Here is a 20,344-nt window from a genome sequence, read left to right on the forward strand (position 1 = left end):
ATATTACGTCAATCGATTGTATGATTCTAATTAACTATCAACGAAGTTTATTCTTGTATTTTACTGTCTGTATTGTCTACTGTTTAAATCAGATATGAATTAATTTTATGAGGAATATATTAATGTACATATGTACACACATACATGCATACATATTTATATGCTTGCATAATGCTTATCGATTATTTCTTCTAGTAGCACAGATATATTTATGGCGCCAGTTAGAATCGATCGAGAGTGAGTTAACTTACACATCACTATGTTATCAATGTGTTCATTATGTTATAAAAGAAGACAACGATTGGTCGATAATATAGTCTCTATATCCCTATATAATCACTATGATATTGTTACTATATACGGAGTGTCTGGACGAAGAAAAGTTTGCACCAAAATTATCTATCACGAAATCTAAGTGATTTTTTTTTTTTTTTTTTTTTTTTCCCCAAAAATCCCATGACGAATCAATTTCTTTTTCATTCTCTTTTGTATTTCTTCAAAGGGGGCAATTTATTGTCGTATATATTTATTACCACTTAACGACCTTTCCAAAATTTTAAATGGCAACAATGAGGTCAAGTTGCATGTCACTTGAAAGGTCTTTTAATTCACTTTACAATGACGCCATTGTTTCTTTTCTTCTTTCCTTTTTTTTCTTTTTTTTTGATTCAAAAAATTCCCGATAAAATGTATTTCTCTTTCAGATTGAAAAACAACGTTTATTTCGTTAAATATTGAAAATATTAAATACTGGAGATCGCCGAGCCGTTAATAAAAATTTTTCCTGAATGATATATCGAACATTCTGCAATACGTTCCATGTATCAGTCGAGTGAATGTGCGAGATATTATATTGAATAATAAAATTATTGATCCACTTTTTTTTTTATCAGATAATATGACCAAAGAGTTATAAATACTTCGATTGTATAAAATCATCATTAAATGTTTGTTAAAAACTTTCAACGATTGAGTAATTCGTTTGAACTCGTAGAAAAAAAGGAAGGGAGAAAACAACCCTTAAAAGGGGAAAAAGTTATTTCGAAATGAAAATTAAACGTGTAATATAAATCATATTGAATTCGATCATTACAAAAAAAAAAAAAAAAAAAAAAAAAAAAAAGAAAAAAAAAGTATTCGATCAAATTCGATCATACTTTATTTCTCTTTTTCATCTCCACCTCCTCCCTCTTTGCCTTCCATGCTATTAAATGCCAAATCGAACAGTCAATGGCCAAAAATTTGCAATTTTTAAATTTAATAGGTTATCGAATTTACTATGTAACATTAGCGTAACTTGATAACAGAACACGAATGTGCATTAATGTAAGGGATGCCAAAGGATATATATAAGTGTGTGTGTGTTAACTATACAAATACAAGCTAATTAATTCAATTGCATATATAGCATGAAACCAATGGACGACGGACCATGGCATACTCTCATTCACGTTTTTAACGACATTGCATACTCGATATTTGTTAAAAGTGTAAAATTGTATTTCTTTTTGAAAATACATGACACAGATAGATAGATAGATAGATAGATAGATAGATAGATAGATAGATTTTATTCAAAAATACATGACGCGCACGGATAGATAGATAAATAGATAGAGATAGAGAGAGAGAGAGAGAGAGAGAGAGTGTGTGTGTGAGTGAGAATAAAAAAAAAAAAAAAGAAAACTAGAAAAGATAGATTAAATTTAAAAAGAAAATAAAATACGAGTAACCAGAATATTTACATTGATGGAATTCATGTTAAATCTGAAATAGAGATAGTTAACGCGTATTGAATATGTTTGCGTTAAATGTTTTTAAATAGAAAAACATGATATCGTATAATTTAAAATAATTTCAAAGAAATTTCAAAGAAATTTCAAAGAAATTGTTGATTCGATAATTCTTGTATGGAACTTACGAATAATCTAAACTTATAATCGACAATTTATAATTAATTCATATAATATAATTAATAATAAACCAAATATGATTGTGTTTTGACGTCTACGTAATAAGACGTTGTTTTAATTAATTTCAAAATAATTTCATATCGTGCACTTTGAATGCGCTACATCACAGGCACTTTGAACAGCTGTCATTTATACAAAATGAATAATTTTGATTCGAAAAAAAAAAAAAAAAGATATTGTATATTCTTTGAAGCCTCAGAAATAATAAGCTAATAGATTTAAAAATGCATTTTTAATTCTGACATTAAAAAAAAAAAAAAAAAAAAAAAAAAAAAAAGAAAAGAAAAACAAGAAAAAAATGCACGTATCATGCAATGCGTAAAAATTGAATTCATTTTCTTTTTTTTTTTATTTTTTTTTTTTTTTTTTTAAACCGAATGTCCTTTATAATTTTCAATATTCAAAAAAAAAGAAAAAGAAATCTATTGGCATAATCATCTTTCAGACAAGTCTCTTTCAGAAAAAAAAAAAAAAAAAATATGGTCGTTACAAAAAAGTATATTTATTTTGAGAAGGGAAAAAAAGTACTCGATTATTCCATCAATCATCATTATTTTTTATTTTTCTTTTCCATTTGTTTCATTGAAATTACCATACATGCAATCTTTTATATCTATAAAGAGCTATAAAAGTACACAATTACAATAAAAAAAAAAAAAAAAAAAAAAAAAATAATAAAATGTTAACTCATGATCAATGGACTGAACACATGAAGAACATACAATTTTAGTTTTTCTGTCTTTTAAAGGTGAACAAATCATACATCGATGATACTTTTCATATACTATAAAGATTCAAAGAATTCATTTTTTTCAGTATTAAATTCGAGTGTGCCTTTAATTCTTAATAATAAATCAATTTGAAAGAATGATATGTTAAAAAAAGATTCTAATAAATAATCCTTACAAAGATTAAAAAATTCTTTCAGAATTTTAAATAATACATTTAACATTTCTATCAACATTTTTTACATTTCAATAATATTCTGGCATTTATAGTAGCCATATTCAATATTCCGATAGAAAATTTTTATAGGCCAATTTTTAATTTTTCCATTAATAATAAATGAATGATCTAACTGATCAAAAAAGTTATTATAGTACTTTATAATAATTGATTTTTCATTCTCATTGATAACATTTGATTTCGAGTACGAGAACGAGACATAATATTAGAAGATAATTTTCTATGACAGTTATATATAAAATCATATTATTTAGAACATGAATGGATTAGAAATTTTCAATAATCCAATAATTCAATAATACAAAATTAATGAAAAAAGAACTTTACTGTGCATACGGGATTTATATATGGCACATTTCAGATTTTACAAATTTCAATTTTATTCGATCACAATTAAATGACAGACACAATACGGATAATACTTGACATATAAAGATACATATCTCAATTATTGATAAATGACAGCATAAGTTCTATTTACAAATATTTATTTGTAATAAATTGAATTAATCAAAATCGGTCTGAGATTTCCTATATTCCATAGGTATAACTAAAGATAAAAATTAATGAAAAATCATGTTTGTTTTGTCGTTATAATTTAATTCATGTTAATTTCTAGGAACTCTGTCACTACCAAGGTAGCGTACGTGACGTTCCTGGATCATGGGTAGCCTTGTCAACTTGTAAAGGTTTACATGGTGTCATCTTCGACGGTGAAAATCTTCATCACGTTCATCCGGAAAAGGATACCTTGGACTCTAATCATTATCTCTATAAACAGAATGACCTCGTCGCCAATAAAAGTTGTGGTAAATTCTGCATTTATCCTGTTCTAATTTTTCCTTGAAACTGAATGACTGAATACTAATTTGAGATTTAATTCATATCCCCTTTTCGATCAACGACAGTATCAACGATCTTTTTCTTTTTTTTTTTTTTTTTATATTTTATTTCGTATTGTTTTGTTACGTTACGTTACAGTTTTTTATTTTTGTTTTGTGTTCAAATAACATTTACAAATATTTTTAACTTTTAATAAAAAATTTTCTTTCGAAGGATATCGAACAAATTTTTCTTTCCTTCGTTTTGTACATTCATAAACATTTCTATTAATAAAGAATTATATTATATATAATTTTTTAACATCTTACTTTTGCCAATATTAAAATTCAGAATATTTTTGTACGATCATACGATAATTATGTTACAATATTTATGTAATAATATAGGTTAATTAATACTTACAATTAATTCACTTTCGTAAAAGATTATTTCAAAATATTTATTATAATGTTAATTCGTTAGTATTTCAAATCTGTCATATACTATTTTCTGTAGATTCTTTTTAATTAACGCTTGATGAATTAATAAGATTTATAAATTAATAATGTATTAATTAAATTGTTAACAATATTATATTAGAATGTTAATATTTATTGATCGATGTAAAAATGATTTAACAATTAATATGTTAAAAATCATATAGAATAATAATCGACCTACTAACTGTAATGATAACGCGTTGTCTCTTAAAGTCAGACTTGCATTTCCGTTAGAAAGTATCCGCTCGTCGCCTGAAGCTAATTTAAACGACATAACTTTGACGAGAGAAAGAGAAGAAATACACAGGTAAATGTATAGAGCATAAGAGGATATATTTAAAAGAATGAAAAGTAAAACAATATAAACAAATTCAGAGAAAAAAAAAAAATAGTAGACAAAAGAGAGAAAAACGTGATGAAAAATAGAAAGTAAATTTTTAAGTGACAGATAAATAAACAGATCAATAAAGATAAAAAAAAAAAAATTACTATAATTAATAATAATTTGTATTGTATCATAAATAGATGAGTAATTAAAAAGGAAGAAGTAAGTTAGCAAAATGAAAAAAAAAAAAAACAGGTAAAAAGATTGTGAAGAGAGAGAGGGAGAGAGAGAGAGATTTGAGAACAGAAAATTAGAAAAAGAAAGATAGAAAAAATAGAAAATGAGAGATAGACAAATAAGTCAATGAAAAACTATAATTGATAATAATTTATAATTTTGTAAGTAAAGACAAGCTAATAGAATACCTTCACCATAGGATATATCTTAAAATATTATTTGAATAAAGAACAAAGTATCTATACAAATGGATAATAACAGATAAACGGATAAATCAAAATAAAAAAAGATAATTAATAATAATTGATATTTATTTTTAAATAAAGATAAATTAACAAATAAAGGAGAAAAGAATTTATACGAAAATTATGGCTACGACATTATATAAAGCATACTAAATTCTATAATAAATTGTGTGAACTTTGTTTTATGTCGTTTAATATTCCAATGGAATGATTGATGCGATATAAAATGGGCCCCAAGTTACATAGAGAATTATCAAACATCAATGAATTGAAATTAAGTGAGGATAAATTTAATTTGTAGATTTTTTCGGTTTCTTTTTTTTTTTTTTTTTTTTTTTTTTCTGGTGTGGAAGGAGCGAGGGGAGGATGTGTTAATTTTTGTCGCCATTGTTCGTGATATTTTCTTATTAATAACTTTTTTTTTTTTTTTTTTTTTTTTTATTTCTTTTAAAACATTGGGCCGAACTAAAAAGTAATCCGAAAGAAGCAATTTAAGTTGCAATAACTCATTCGAAAGAAGTTTTCAGCAAAATAATTATAAATTTAAAATGGAACCACGATTTTTTTGGTAGTTTTAACATATCGTACTATATAAGAATTGTTTTGTGAAATTAAAGAATTTTTTTTTTTTTTTTTTTTTTTTTTTTTTTTTGTAATATAAAAAACACGATCATCGGATCCGTGTATTCCATTTCATTAATTTTTTGTCATTCCGAATGTTGATAGTTTTCTGAATTGGTTCGAATGATAGAATTTAAAAAGAAAAAAAAAAAAAAACAGAAAAAAAGAAGAAGAAGAAGAAAGGAAAAGAAACAAACCAACGGAAAGAGATAATCAAACATAGTGACAGACAGACTAACGGATTAATGAAATAAAAAATGCAGACAGACAAAGAGAGAAAAAGAGAACAAAACAAAAATACAGAAAGACAGATAAACGGATTAAAATGAAAGAAAAATAGAGATAAAGGAAAGGCAAATAGTAAAATAGAGATAAAGATGGACAAATAGAAAAATAGAGTAGACCGATAGACGTAGAAAAATATGATCAATAATAGTACGTATTTTTTCTTTTTCTTTTTTTTTTTTTTTTTATTTTGGCATGATAAACAAGAAGGGACAATGATAAAATACATAGATATTAAGAAGAAGAAGAAGAAGAAACAGAAGGAAAAAAAAATATATACGAATAAATAGATTATAATAATAATAATGACGTAGATAAATACAGACTATATATAAACAAATAATATATATATATAAACAGATAAACTGATAAATGGATACGTAAAGATAGATCGATAAATAGAAAATGACGGCGTATAGATAAATCGACAAAGAAAGATATATCTAATAATAATTATAGTATTTTTTTTTTTTTTTTCTTTTTTTTTATGTAGAATAGCAGAGAGAATTCGAAGAGACAGTTAAACAGACAGATGAATCTAATAAAAGAAGAGATACAAATAAATGTGTTATAACAGGCTATAAGAATAATAAAAATACATCAGCTTTAAAGAAATAAATAGACTATGAGAGATATAAACGACTTAAAATTCGAAGAGACAAGTTGAAAAATAGAAAATGACAGATATATGGACAAAATCAGACATAACTTATAATACGTAATACCTTTTTTTTTAATAAACAGACATAAAGAAAATGACAATCTAAAAAAAAAAAAAAAAAAAAAAAAAAAAAAAAAGAAATTATACAAATAAACATATTATAATAAACTATAACGATAGTACAAAAAAAGTAAATTTTTTAAATAAATAAATAAACCATAAAACAGATAGAAAAAATAGAAAATGACATATAAATGGACAAAAATCATACATAATCATACATAAATAATAACAAAATAATATATAAACATAAACTATAATACTAATGACTAATAATAAATATTTTTCTTTTTCTTTTTCTCTCTCTTTTTTTTTTTTTTTTTGGAAATAAACCGACGTAAAGAAATGGCAAATCAATAAAAATGAAAAATACAATAATCGAAGGAACATATTGTGAAGAAAAACGAAAAAGAAATATAAATAAATAAAAATGAATGGAACGAACAGAAACAAAGAAGCAATGATCATACTTTACGTCTTTACGTCGATAATTCTCAATAATAAATTATTTCTATTTCTATATTAGCCAATCCGCGAACAACATTGTCAACTTGGAATAATTGATCGCATGGTATATATATATATATATATATATATATATATATATATATATATATATATATATATATATATATATAGATCTCCTCTTTATATCAGATATCAGAATCAAGACGACTCCCTTAGGAGTGCTTCGTCTTCCTCTAGAAACTGTGTCCTTGGAAGAATCCGATGGACGCTCCTTTTGCGGACAGAAGAAGTATAGCTTGGAACGACAAGAAATACTGGTTTCTCCTTAAACGTTTTAACGAATGTGGGAGCAAGATTTTGTCCTGATCGTTTAGTTGTTCTCTTTGTCCTTATAACTCTTTATATTTTTCTAAATATTTATGTATATCGTGGAACAATCTCAAAGTTCATTTTCTATTTCTTTTCTTTTTTTTCTTTTTTTTCTTTTCTTCTTTTTCTTTTTCTTTCTTTCCTTTTTCTTGGTTTTTTTCTTCTTTTGTTGTTTTCCTTTTTTTTTTTTTTTTTCTTTTTTTTTTTTGTTTTTCTTTTATGCGTCTTTTCATCGTTCATTTTTTGTTACAGGTTACGAGGGAACACCGCACAACGTTCTTGATCGTCAACGTCGTGAAACGAAAAGATTATCAAGGGTAAGAAAAATGATTGATACGCGTTGTTATGTACAATCGATAAATAAAAAAAAAAAGAGAGAGAGAGAGAGAGTTAAATTTGAAGTATTTAACAATAATGTTGTAATTATTAATCATTAATTATTATTAATCATGTTTTACAGCATAAAAGGGCAACCGAATCTATCAGAGGTCCTTACAATGCAAATAGACAATCACGTTACGTCGAGCTCGTTTTAGTCATTGACAAGAAAGGATATATAGCACTTGATGAGAATTTGGATAAGGTTCATCATCATTGTAAAAATATTGCCAATATCGTTAACGCTGTTAGTATATTTAATCGTAATAATTATAATTATCAAATACATTGCTAATGAATAACGATATATATATATATATATATATATATATATATATATATATATATATTAATTAGATATCAGTTAGATATTAAATGATTTCTTAAAATAAATAATTCTTTAAGAAAATGAAATAATAAAATTTGATTTTTTCGATTATTTTTATAAACGAAAAAATATATTTATCGTTGTTTATCTTGCAATGTTTAAAAAGAACATGAAGAACGAAAAAGTAAAGTAAAAAAGAGATACCTCTATTTATTGGGTCAATACTTTCTTAAGATATTTTTTAATCAATATTTAAAATAAATAAATAGTCAGTATTTCCAGTAAAATATTAATAAATATATTATAAATAATTGATCAGTATTTTAAATAAGATATTTAATATTTGTAATAAACGTAGACATAATCCAAATGTATAAATCCTGAGATTTGATTATTTATTAATTATTTATTTATTATTTACTTATTTTTTATTATTTAATTATCATACTATATATACTATAAATATAAATATATATACATATATAAATATATATATATATATATACTATATGAATACTGACCATTTATTTTACAAAATATTTTCTATTAATTAATAAAAATACTGATCAAATAAATAGGAATGAAAATATAATATTTTCTCAGCAATTTATCAAAAGTTCAAGATAATTTTTTATTTTTGTATTATATTATATTATTTTTTTTTTTTTTTTTAGCTATTCATGCCACTTAATATATTCGTCGCATTAGTGGGCGTTCAAGTGTGGTCTGAAGCTGACGAAATAGCTCTCTCTCCGAATGGCGACAACACGCTTTCGAATTTCTTACGATATCGCAGAGAAAAATTAGTACATGATATGCCGAACGACAATGCACAATTATTAACGTGAGTATATTATATAAAAGCTTATAGACGTGCTTTATATTTTAATGATGTACATATATATATATATATATATATATATATATATATATATATTAGCATTTTAAATTATTTAAATGTTATAAAATTAATAATTTTTATTACTTAAATTTTAATTTTTTTATATTATGATTAAAATGTTTGATTATTATAAAATTTATATATTATTTCCTTTATATTATTAATTATTAATTATTCTTAAATATTTATTTATTTTATAATTTATTTAATTTTATTATTTAATTAAGTTTATATATATATATATATATATATATATATGTGTATGTGTGTATATATGATCACATATATACGATCATAAATTTTACTATAAAATTTTTACGATTTTAGGCGAATACAATTTGAAGGTGGTGTCGTTGGGAAGGCATTAAAGGGGCCGATATGTACTTACGAATTTTCTGGCGGTGTTTCCATGGATCACTCTAATGTAGTAGGCTTGGTAGCCGCCACAGTAGCTCATGAAATGGGACATAACTTTGGCATGGAACACGATACTGCTGATTGTTTATGTCCGGAGGATAAGTAAGTGACGTGTATGCCTATAAAGTTCACACATTTCTGTCATATATATATATATATATATATATATATATATATATATATATATATATATATATATACATATGTATATCTATATATACATTGAAACATTAAAATGCATTAAGTTTATTATCCTTTATTTAAGATGTATCATGGCGCCATCAAGTGGATCCTTTGGTCCGTCACATTGGTCAACTTGTTCCTTGGAACATTTGGCATTAGCATTTGAGCATGGTATGGATTATTGCCTTAGGAATAAGCCTCAAAAACTTTTTGACAGTCCTATTTGCGGTAATGGATTTGTCGAACCTGGTGAACAATGCGATTGCGGTCTCGAAGAGAAATGTGACAATCCTTGCTGCAACGCGACTACTTGTATGCTATATAACAATGCCAGTTGTGCTACTGGGGAATGTTGCGACCTAAAAACATGCCGACCCAAATTGGCTGGCACAGAATGCCGAAGTGCTGAACACGAATGCGATTTGCCGGAATATTGTACCGGTCAGAGTGAATATTGTCCGGTAGATGTCTTCAAGATGGACGGGGAATCTTGTAGCATGGGAAAGGCTTACTGTTATCAAGGCTCTTGCAGAACTCACAATGACCAATGTAAATTACTTTGGGGTCCCACAGGTGCTTCCTCAGATGCTCAATGTTACGACATGAATAATAAAGGTTCGAAACTTGGAAACTGCGGTTATAACAGGATAGAATCTAGTTACGTAAAATGCAGCGATCAGTAAGTTGAAGCATCATAGACGTTAAAGTCATAGACGTCGATTTTATATTATGTTCCTTTTTTTTTTTTAAATATCTCAATTTTATTTACATCAAATTAATTCTAATTTCTCACGTTGTAGAAATTTATTATGCGGAATGTTACATTGCAAACATTTGAACGAAAGATTGGAATTTGGTATGGAATCAGTAGCGATATTAAGTCATTCGTTTATCAATAACGGTGGAAAGATAATACCTTGTCGTTCGGCCATTGTTGACTTGGGATTGAATCAAGTTGATCCTGGCTTGGCACCCGATGGCGCTAAATGTGCACCTGAAAAAGTATGACATCAACTTAATTCATAGTTTTATCCATGAATACGTTTTCTTTTGAATTGATATAATTTAAACAATTATTTTATGTAATAATTAATTATATATATATATATATATTTATTTAAGATGTGTGTCAATCAAAAATGTATGCCAATCGCTGACTTAAGAGCGTCGGTATCTGGTGGCAAAGCATGTCCTAATAATTGTAGTGGTAATGGAGTTTGTAATAGTCTTGGTCATTGTCATTGTAATCATGGATTCAGACCACCTGATTGTACTCAACCAGGTGTAGGTGGTTCAGAGGATAGTGGTCCAGCTGAAGATCCAAATGGTGAGCCTTTTTTATTATACATCATAAATGTACATGTAAATTCAATCATTATCATTTAATAGGATATATATATATATGTATTTATGTGTCGATTAGGTTACATATTATATGTATTATAAAGTACATATATGTTTTTCATTAATTTCAGCGAGAAACGATTTCATAACAGCCATTTACATAATCTTCTTGGGTGTGGTACCGATGTTGGCTCTCTCATCAATTGGAGTTTGGTACGTGAGAAATTCCGGTCAGCATTGGAAAAAGGGTGCATTATCTACGTACGTATTTAGTGTCGACCGTTTAAAACAAAAACGTAAGACGCATGCTTTTGCATCACGCGATATTAGAGTGCCGCAATTGAATTGCACTGCCGGTAAGGAGATCTACGAAAAGGCTATCGGTTTCTTTACGACCAGGCAACGTGATTCTGAGGATTCAAAGAGAATATTCGTTATTACTAATAATTTTCCATCAAAGGAGAAACTTCAAATAACGAAAACAGATTTAATATCTACGACCAATCCGGATGCCATTAATTGTAGCGATAAAATTGATTTCGACAAATCGATACCACCTTGTAGAGTTGAGATTGTTAATAGAAAAAATGATTCTACGGTAGATAAACCATTGATAACGATCAATCTGAGAAATAATCCTCAGGAAAAAGAAAGCGTTCCGGTTCGTACGGAAATGGGCTCGAGGATAGCCGAACGTATACAACAATTGCAAAAGAGACAATCGAGGAATGTTAAAAATTTGACGGTAAATACGGATTTGAAGTTTGACAATTTGGATGATAATTCATGCGAAACAATGGCCGATGTCACGCCAAAATCAAGCTCCGTTATGTTGCCCGAAAGAAAAGATAATTTAAAATCGCCAATGCCTTTTTATAATAAAAAACCTCCACCGCCACCAGCACCAGCCCAAAGTCTTAAACCAAAGGTTTAAATGTCAGTTTTTTCTTTTTTTTTTTTTTTCTCTCTCTCTTTTTTCAATAATAAATAATACAAATACATATTATACCCGTGTATACGCGATCACATCTTTATAATGACGGTAAAATATCTTTGGATTATGTAATGAACTTAAAGGGCTTAAATTTACTTACTATTAAATATATCTATAATAATAATAATAATAATAATAATAAAAATAATAATAATAATAATAATAATAATAATAATAATAATAATATTTAAAAAGGTTTATAATAATTTAAGGCTGTAAAATGAGATTTTGTTTTCGTGCAAAAGATGGCCTTTTTGGTATTCGCTTGTATCTTTTTTATTTTTTTTTTTGTCCTCTTTTTGTATTTTGTTCTTTTTTTTTTGTATTTTTTTTTTTTTTTTTTGTTTTTCGTTTTGTTTTCTCCTTGGACTTTGGAAAAGTTTTGCTTTAGTGCAAAAGTCACAGACAATTCTAATCACGGGGCTGTGATCTTCGCATTACAAGACATGGTGATGGTGAATATGCAATTTCTTAATTTATAATAATATACGATGCCAAAATATATTAAATTAATCTTTCATTTAATACTGTATGTATGACCATAATATATCAATAGTTATAATATAATATTATAATATATACATACATATATATATATATACATATATATTTATATATATATATATATATATATATATATATATATATATATATATATGTATATGTATATATGTATGTATATTCAAATTAAAATACACTTAACTATTAAATCGAATGAATTTCATTAAACTGACAAGCAAATATAATCGAACATAATTGGCTGACATATATTCTATATTTATATTGTCATATTTCGATATCAAGTCGATAAAACTAGATTACTAATTTAATCGGATATTATTTTAATATACTAAGCGAATTCCTTTCGTATACAATTCTATTTAATTCTTAAATTTAATGAAATTACGAATCGAAAAAAGGAAAGGAAAAAAAAAAGGAAAGAAAAAAAAAAAGAAAAAGAAATAAAAAGAACATACGATGAGATTAATATTTTTCTTTTGATATAAAATATCAAATAACAGTATTAGAATTAGAGATGTATTTCATTGGTTTCGAAAAAAAAAAAAAAAGAAAAAAAAAAGAAAAAAGAAAAAAGAAAGAAAAAAAAACTGTGGTTCCTAAAATCATAGCGAGAAGAGTTTAGATGTAATATCGCTCGAAAAAAGAAAAAAGAAAAAAGAAAAGGAAAAAAAAAAAGAAAGAAAGAAAGAAAGAAAAACGAACTATTCTAATCTCTTTTCTTTTTTTTTTTTTTTTGATAATTTTTTTGTTTTTTCAATTTTTAAAATATTTTTTATTTCAATTATTATTTTTTATATATGCGTTATCATAAAATTTATTGTTATAAGACAACGAAATTACGATCAATAAGTTATTATTTATGATCATTATTTTGTTGAAAGTATATTAAATTCCATCGAAAATTTAATAGAATAGATCATTTTTATTAAATTCGATCAAGTTTTCAATGTAATTTATCAACTAGAACAAATATTGACATTATTGTTTTTAAGTATTGCGATAACATTACGTAGGAAGCATGCGTGAATATTTTATGTGACCGCATGAGCATGTATGAATCTCTCTATCTCTCTCTAAGTAGCTTTGCATATTACATGATGATTTAACATATCACATATATATATATATATATATAATAAGACTTGAGAGAAGCGCTGAAAAAAAAAAACCATCAAATATAAATTAAGTGTCTCTTGAAACATTACCTATATAGGTTAATCGCGTTTTTAATCGCTATATATATATATATTATATATCCCTTTTCGAAAATATATATAAATGACATATAATACATATACATATTTCATTGGATTGTAATATTAAAAAATTTTAATCTTGAAAAATCCATTTAATAATCGTTAATAATCGATCAAAGAAAAAGAAAGAAAATGAGGAAAAGGAGAGAAGATCTAGATCATATATATATATATATATATATATATATATATAGATCTAGATCGATCTCGATCATGATCATTATCGTGAAGATATATGTAAACCATCATACTCGTGCCTTAAGTAATCTCTTTAATAAATCGATAAAAATGTTATTTTGTGGAAATTAATTTAAAATATGTACGAATTAAAATTATTAATAAAATTTTTCGTACTTTGTCCGAATATACAGAGATGACACATGTTTGTTTGTAAGACTTTGATGTTTAGAAGAAAAGAAAAGAAAAGAAAAGAAAAGAAAAGTAAAAAGAAAAGAAAATTTTATGGTTTCCTTCTTCCAACCGCTTGCCATTAACACTCTAATCTCTTACTAACATTTTCCTGCATATAATTGTTATTGGTCGATCGTCGCATGCGAAAGAGAAATGAAATAGAAGCGATATATTCTCTTTTAACGAGGAAGAAGTTGCTTGATATCTTGTGCACACCTTTATTTGACTTTGGTTATGCATGCTTTTTTTTTTTTACCTTGGCATTATAGTGTTCGTCCGTGACGTCCATAATTATTCATGAGACAAATGATCAAACAATCTCTTTGATGAGTTGTTTGTTCTTCTTTTTCTTTTTTTTTTTTTATTTATTTTTTTTTTTCTTTATTCTTCTTTTATTTATTTATTTATTTTTTTGTTCCATCGAAAGTATCCTTAACGATTTTAAAAAATAATTTTCGATGTAAAAAAGAAATTGATAATACAACAATGTATGCGCACGTTATTATCACGCGTCAGAAGTAATAAAATAAAAAATGATTCTTTAATCGAAAAAAAAAAAAAAAAGAAAAAAAAATGGGGGACGATCTAATGATAAAACGAATATATCGTCCGGTATTACTACGCTTGGTATCCCAATATTCCTACGCTTATAAATTTGCTTACGATTTCAGGAACAATCGGTGCCACAATGGAATGTCGATAAAAACGATCGACCGTTCTAGCCCTATGCCACGTAACATCGAAACGATCGACTGTGGTCTCACTCAGGATCCAGCATGCGCTAGTCTCCTGCCTAAAACGGAGGTCGATGCGCGTTACAACAACAACTTCTTTGGCCAATTTAAAGGGTTCACGATAACGCCAATACAAAATCATTCGAAATTGTCTGAACCAACGAAATCAGCACCGCCACCGCCTAGCGTTCCTACCGTAGCAATAAAGACGAATATAAAGGGAAATCAGAAAACTAATACGATAAGAAATCAATCGTCGGTCGAGGCTACGGAAAATTTTGAGGATAATAATAGTAATGCACCAAAATTGCCACCAATGAATCCAGGCTCTACCGCTCGTCCATTGATAAGTAGTCCGGTATTGGCAGCGACAACTTGTACATCCGTTGAACTTGTACCGTCTAAGATGCCAACAAGAGCGGCTCCTGAAATACCAACTAGAACTGCACCCCCACCGCCTGTTTTATTTTCTATTCCTAAACCACAAAGACCGAACAGTACTCCCTTGACAAATTTGATTGTCGAGGCAGAACAAAAAAAAATAGAAAAGGGTAGTACGTTGAACAGATTGGCGTCTATGTTAAGATCAACTTCCAGCGTTACTAGATCGAATTCACAGTCATCTCAGAAGGATGAAAAAAGTATAAATTCCTTGCCAAGAAATCAGCATCTCAAGGCAAATAAGGTAATGGATAAAGAGATATTGAGAAACTTGGAGATATCAAATCCGATACCGCAAAAGGAAATTGAAATACCAACGCCCGTTATTCCTGTAGTATCGATAAATGAGACGGAAAAGAAGAACGTTGTAATGCGAGCACAATCAATGAGAGATGCTAAAGTTACATCCAGACCGGCAATACATACATTTGGTTCTATGCGTCAAGCTGCTGCACCTATTGTTAAAAGACCAATCAGTATACCGGCAAGTATCAGACCAACCTCACCTCCTCCTGGGCCACCTACTGCCGTTGTTACTTCCGATAAAGAAACTTGTAACGACATTAAGATACCTGGTTTACCTGGTTATCAAAATCCACCTGTTAAAACTCAGCAACAAGTAGAACCTGCAAAATCACTCGAGGATGTTTACGATGATTGCATGAATTTAGTATCCGCACCGTCACTTACAAAGATAATGGAGGAATCACCGTCGAACGATAATATTTATGCAGTTATCGAAGAGTCCATCCCGGAGAAGACAAAAAAGAACGTCGAAGTACGTAAGAACGATACGGAAAATGAATACAAGTCACCTAAACGCGTTGAACCTACGACCAATCTAACGAATACCGGTTTGGAATCGATGGGCCTTTTATCCGAGATAGTATCGGAAATCTCAAATAGAAATTTCGATTCGATATATTCGACGTCAACGTTGGCACGAAAGAAAAAGGAAAAGGACGATATTGCCAAAGTAAACGATAATTTAGGATCGAACAGTTCTCTCGGTGGTTATATGAATTCCTCAAATCATTACAAATCACCTGGTAGCGTATATTCTAACTCGCCATCTGGAAAATTTAATTCGTCGAGTTCTACGACAAGTTCTGGTTATTTAAATCCTTGTGCATTGAACGTACCGCAATCGGTCAAGGAACGTTTAACGAAGGATACATCGAATGAGAAAAAAACCAACGAGATTTCACCGATGTTAACAGCCAGCAATAGTACTCGTAATTGTAACGTTAATGAAGAAATATCGAAGGAACTTGGTATGAGTACGATAGAAAAATCATTCGTTACAACGGGCGATCGTTCGAGTTCTATAATATCGGCTAACAATAGAGTGATCGAAAAGAAGGAGGAAGGTAAAGGTGTTGTTCTAGGTAATAAACCATTGCAATTGAGTAGAACTAAAACGCCACCGGGTCTTAACAAAGTCCAATCCTCTACGAGAACTAACAAACATAATAATACTGAAATAATTTCTACTAAATCGTCCAATCAATTGTCACCCGACGGTACCACCAATAATATCGTCAAACATAATTTAGAAAAAACTACGAAGAACAGACACGTGCCAATACAAAGTAAAATCAATGGAAATATTAATAAGCATCAGAACAATATAATAGATAATAAATTAGATTCGACTAATACGAGTATTGTTAACGCGTCATCTGTTAAAAGTGTGCCTTTTAATACAAATAAGGATGATACAGGAAAATTAAATAGTCCGGATTTGGTATCGAGCTGTTCGAATTCGAATCAGAATGGTACGAAATCGCCGGACGTTTTAGGTAATAATCCAAAATTAATATTAGCATCTAAAACGGCAATACAAAAGTCATCGACGTTTTCGAGAAATACGAAAGCACCAGCGATGCCGATGAAACCTTTGAGCATAGTATCGAAGGCTGCCAGCTTAACGGAGAAAAAAAAGTCTCCGTCGGGCAACGTTAATGTTATTAAATCATTTTCATCGACAGGATCAAGAGATAATAATTCGAAAATGTCACCAACCAATGTCAGTGCAACAACAACCATCACAAATACGACAACCACTACGACTGTTACCACTGCGAAACATAGTTCGCAAAAGGATACAAAGACTATAACGGATTCGACGATTAATCCTGTTCAAAGAGCTGCCAATAGCAAATCGAACGTAGCATCGTTACAACAAAAATTTGAAGCTAATAAAAACAGTAATTCTACTAGAGTTTTATCTAATGTTAATAATAAAAAAACACTTGGCAAAGTATCCGACGGTTTGGCTACAAAGAAATAATTTTCATTAATAAATAATTATAAACATTGAGATCGTCGGATTTTTAAACGACGAAGATGTAACAACTTCTATTTCTACTACTACTATTTCTTCTTCTTCTTCTTCTTCTTCTTCTTCTTCTTATTTTTGTTTTTAAAATTCTAGTCTATCAAATCGATTAATTGACGATCTAACGAAACTTATGCGTACGATAATTATGGAAGATTGTTTCTATTCTGACCTATGTATATGTACATACATACAGACGTATAGACGTACGAACGTACATTGTGTGTGTATGTATGTATGCGTGTGTGTATACATATATATATATATATATGTACACATATATATAACTGCACATTGCAAAAGAGTACAAGAAATGATTTTGTTCCGAAGCTCAAAACGATTACATGCTCGACGAACAAAAGCGTTATATTTTAGCATGAAGGCGTTCGATTTGAACGCATCTTCCTAAGTGAAGATAGAAATATGATATATATATATATATATATATATATATATATATATATATATATATATATATATTAAAAATTGTAAATAATAGGATACGGTAAAAATTCTAATATTTTTTGTAGAAATTATTGCCATAAAGTTCGAGTGTATATAATGCCAGTAATTATTATAAAGCAGTAATCGATGATTACTTTCATGAGAATGCGAAGGATCCATTAATTGTTAATTGATTAATTGATTAATTGATTAATTGATTAATTAGTTAATAAGAAAAAAGCAAAAGGAAAAAAAGAAAAACAGCTGAGAAGATCGATTTCTCTTTGAAATTGATTATGCATATATATATATATATATATTTTCTGCGTTCCTGGGATCGTGTATTTATGATGCTTCTATAAAGTCCTGCGATTGAAATGAACGAACGAACAAACAAACAAACAAAGGAACAAAAATAAAGTAAAGGCGAACAAAAATAAATTAAGGCACAAAAAGAAAAAGAAAAAACTACAACAACACGAGGACGAAACAAGGGAAATCATTTCGAATCATTGAAACGTGAAATTATTCAATTCTGTGATATATGTATAAAGAAAGTTATGTATTAGTCCCTTAATGGAAAAAAAAAAAAAAAAAAAAAAAAAAAGAAAAGAAAAAGAAAAAAAAAAAAAGAGATAAAATCATCGGCGACGATGATCGATTTGAAAGGAAAAAAAAAAAAAAACAAAAAAAAAAACAAAAAAAAATCTTAATGTAAACAGATGGACGTAAATTTTACTCCAAATACTTTAGATTTTCAAAATAATAGTACGTAACAAACAAAATGGAAAAACGCAAGAAAAATATGTTGTTATTCGTACAATTGTTTCTTATTTGTTGTAATAGATCATGATGTTTTTGTTTTACATACATACATATAAGAAAACTAGGGGACTATGATAATGAAAAAGAAAAGAAAAGAAAAGAAAAGAAAAGAAAAAAAAAAAAGAGAGAGAGAGAGAGAGAGAGAGAAAGAAAAAAAGAAAAGAAAACACTGTCCTAGGTCGTTAGGAGAAAGTTAAATTAAAAAGAAAAAACAAAGAAGAAAAAAAAGAAAAACAAAGAAAAAAAATGACTAAACTTATCATTTTCTATCTTAATAAATATATATTTAGTTATAATATAATGTGTCGAAAGAATGAACTTGTACAATACATATACTAGAATCGGTAATTATTTTTAGTAGCTAATAAATATTTGTATATGTTTGACAGGTTTATTTGAACGAAACACGCCGTTTATGTTTTTTATTTTTTCGTTTTTTTTCCTCTTTTTTTTTTCTTTTTTTTTTTTTTTTTACATATATTTTTCCGTTTTTATTCGTTTTTTTTTTTTATTTTTTTCCCCCGAGAAAAAGGGAATGCACGTAGTCATGACAATGTGTAAATGCGATTGTTAAAAAAAAAAAAAAAAAAAAAAAAAGAAAGAAGAAGAATCAAACGAATCAAGAGAATTGATAAATATCATCCATTTGAATATATTTTATTTAATATTACATACATGACCATTTTTTTTTTTTTTTTTTTTTTTTTTTTTTTTTTTGCTTTTCTTTTATCGTTCTTTAAAAAAGAAAATCATCTTACGGACTGATTGTCAAACGTCGTTGTCACTTCTTCAAATCAATTACATAATTGCACTTGTGCCTAGAATTTTTAAAGATTACGTATTAGATGGCTTCTTTATTCTTTTTCTTTTTTTCTTTTTCTTTTTCTTTTTTTTTCTTTTTTTCAAGAAAAAAAAAAAAGAAAAAAGATCTTCGTATGCCTGTAACGTCGTTGTCCTTGTCGCCAAAAAGAGGAAAAAGGAAGAAAAAGGAAAAAAAAAAAATGGAAAAAAGAAAAACTGAACAAAACAAAAAAAAAAAAAAAAGAAGAAAGATCAAAGCGAAGAAATAATTTTTTGCTTCGATTAAATTACGTGCAACGTAATATAATTGTGTAACGACGAAAAGATATATTTATTCGACTGATTCATGTAAATATGTTGATAAGAATACGTAAAAAAATAAGCAACATTTTGTACTATGTACCTTTGTGCTTGATGTGCGTTGTAACTTTAAGTTACGGTCATCCCGTATACCTGCGATTTAAGCATATGATGCATCGGGCAATGTGTGTT

The 20,344-nt window shown here is 27.6% G+C and overlaps 1 protein-coding gene across 2 annotated transcripts in view; it reads left to right on the plus strand.

The window, feature by feature from the left end:
• The window catches only part of LOC124954952 (disintegrin and metalloproteinase domain-containing protein 19), a 73,767-nt gene extending 54,046 nt beyond the window's left edge, over positions 1 to 19,721 (plus strand). Inside the window, exons 4-14 of one of the 2 annotated variants that reach the window (XM_047508644.1) lie at positions 3,559 to 3,748; positions 7,785 to 7,849; positions 7,993 to 8,157; positions 8,913 to 9,082; positions 9,467 to 9,658; positions 9,822 to 10,418; positions 10,540 to 10,741; positions 10,862 to 11,066; positions 11,215 to 11,344; positions 14,938 to 17,243; positions 17,433 to 19,721. In XM_047508644.1, coding sequence (XP_047364600.1) covers positions 3,559 to 3,748; positions 7,785 to 7,849; positions 7,993 to 8,157; positions 8,913 to 9,082; positions 9,467 to 9,658; positions 9,822 to 10,418; positions 10,540 to 10,741; positions 10,862 to 11,066; positions 11,215 to 11,344; positions 14,938 to 17,243; positions 17,433 to 17,734 — 4,524 coding nt within the window. In that variant the 3' untranslated portion in view covers positions 17,735 to 19,721. Of the gene's footprint in view, positions 1 to 3,558; positions 3,749 to 7,784; positions 7,850 to 7,992; positions 8,158 to 8,912; positions 9,083 to 9,466; positions 9,659 to 9,821; positions 10,419 to 10,539; positions 10,742 to 10,861; positions 11,067 to 11,214; positions 11,345 to 14,937 lie in introns of both variants that reach the window. The other variant, XM_047508643.1, reaches the window with a different exon arrangement.
• The last annotated feature ends 623 nt before the right edge of the window (positions 19,722 to 20,344 follow it).

This window comes from Vespa velutina, chromosome 16, assembly GCF_912470025.1.
Source record: "Vespa velutina chromosome 16, iVesVel2.1, whole genome shotgun sequence".
In the NCBI taxonomy this organism is placed as follows: Eukaryota; Metazoa; Arthropoda; class Insecta; order Hymenoptera; family Vespidae; genus Vespa; species Vespa velutina.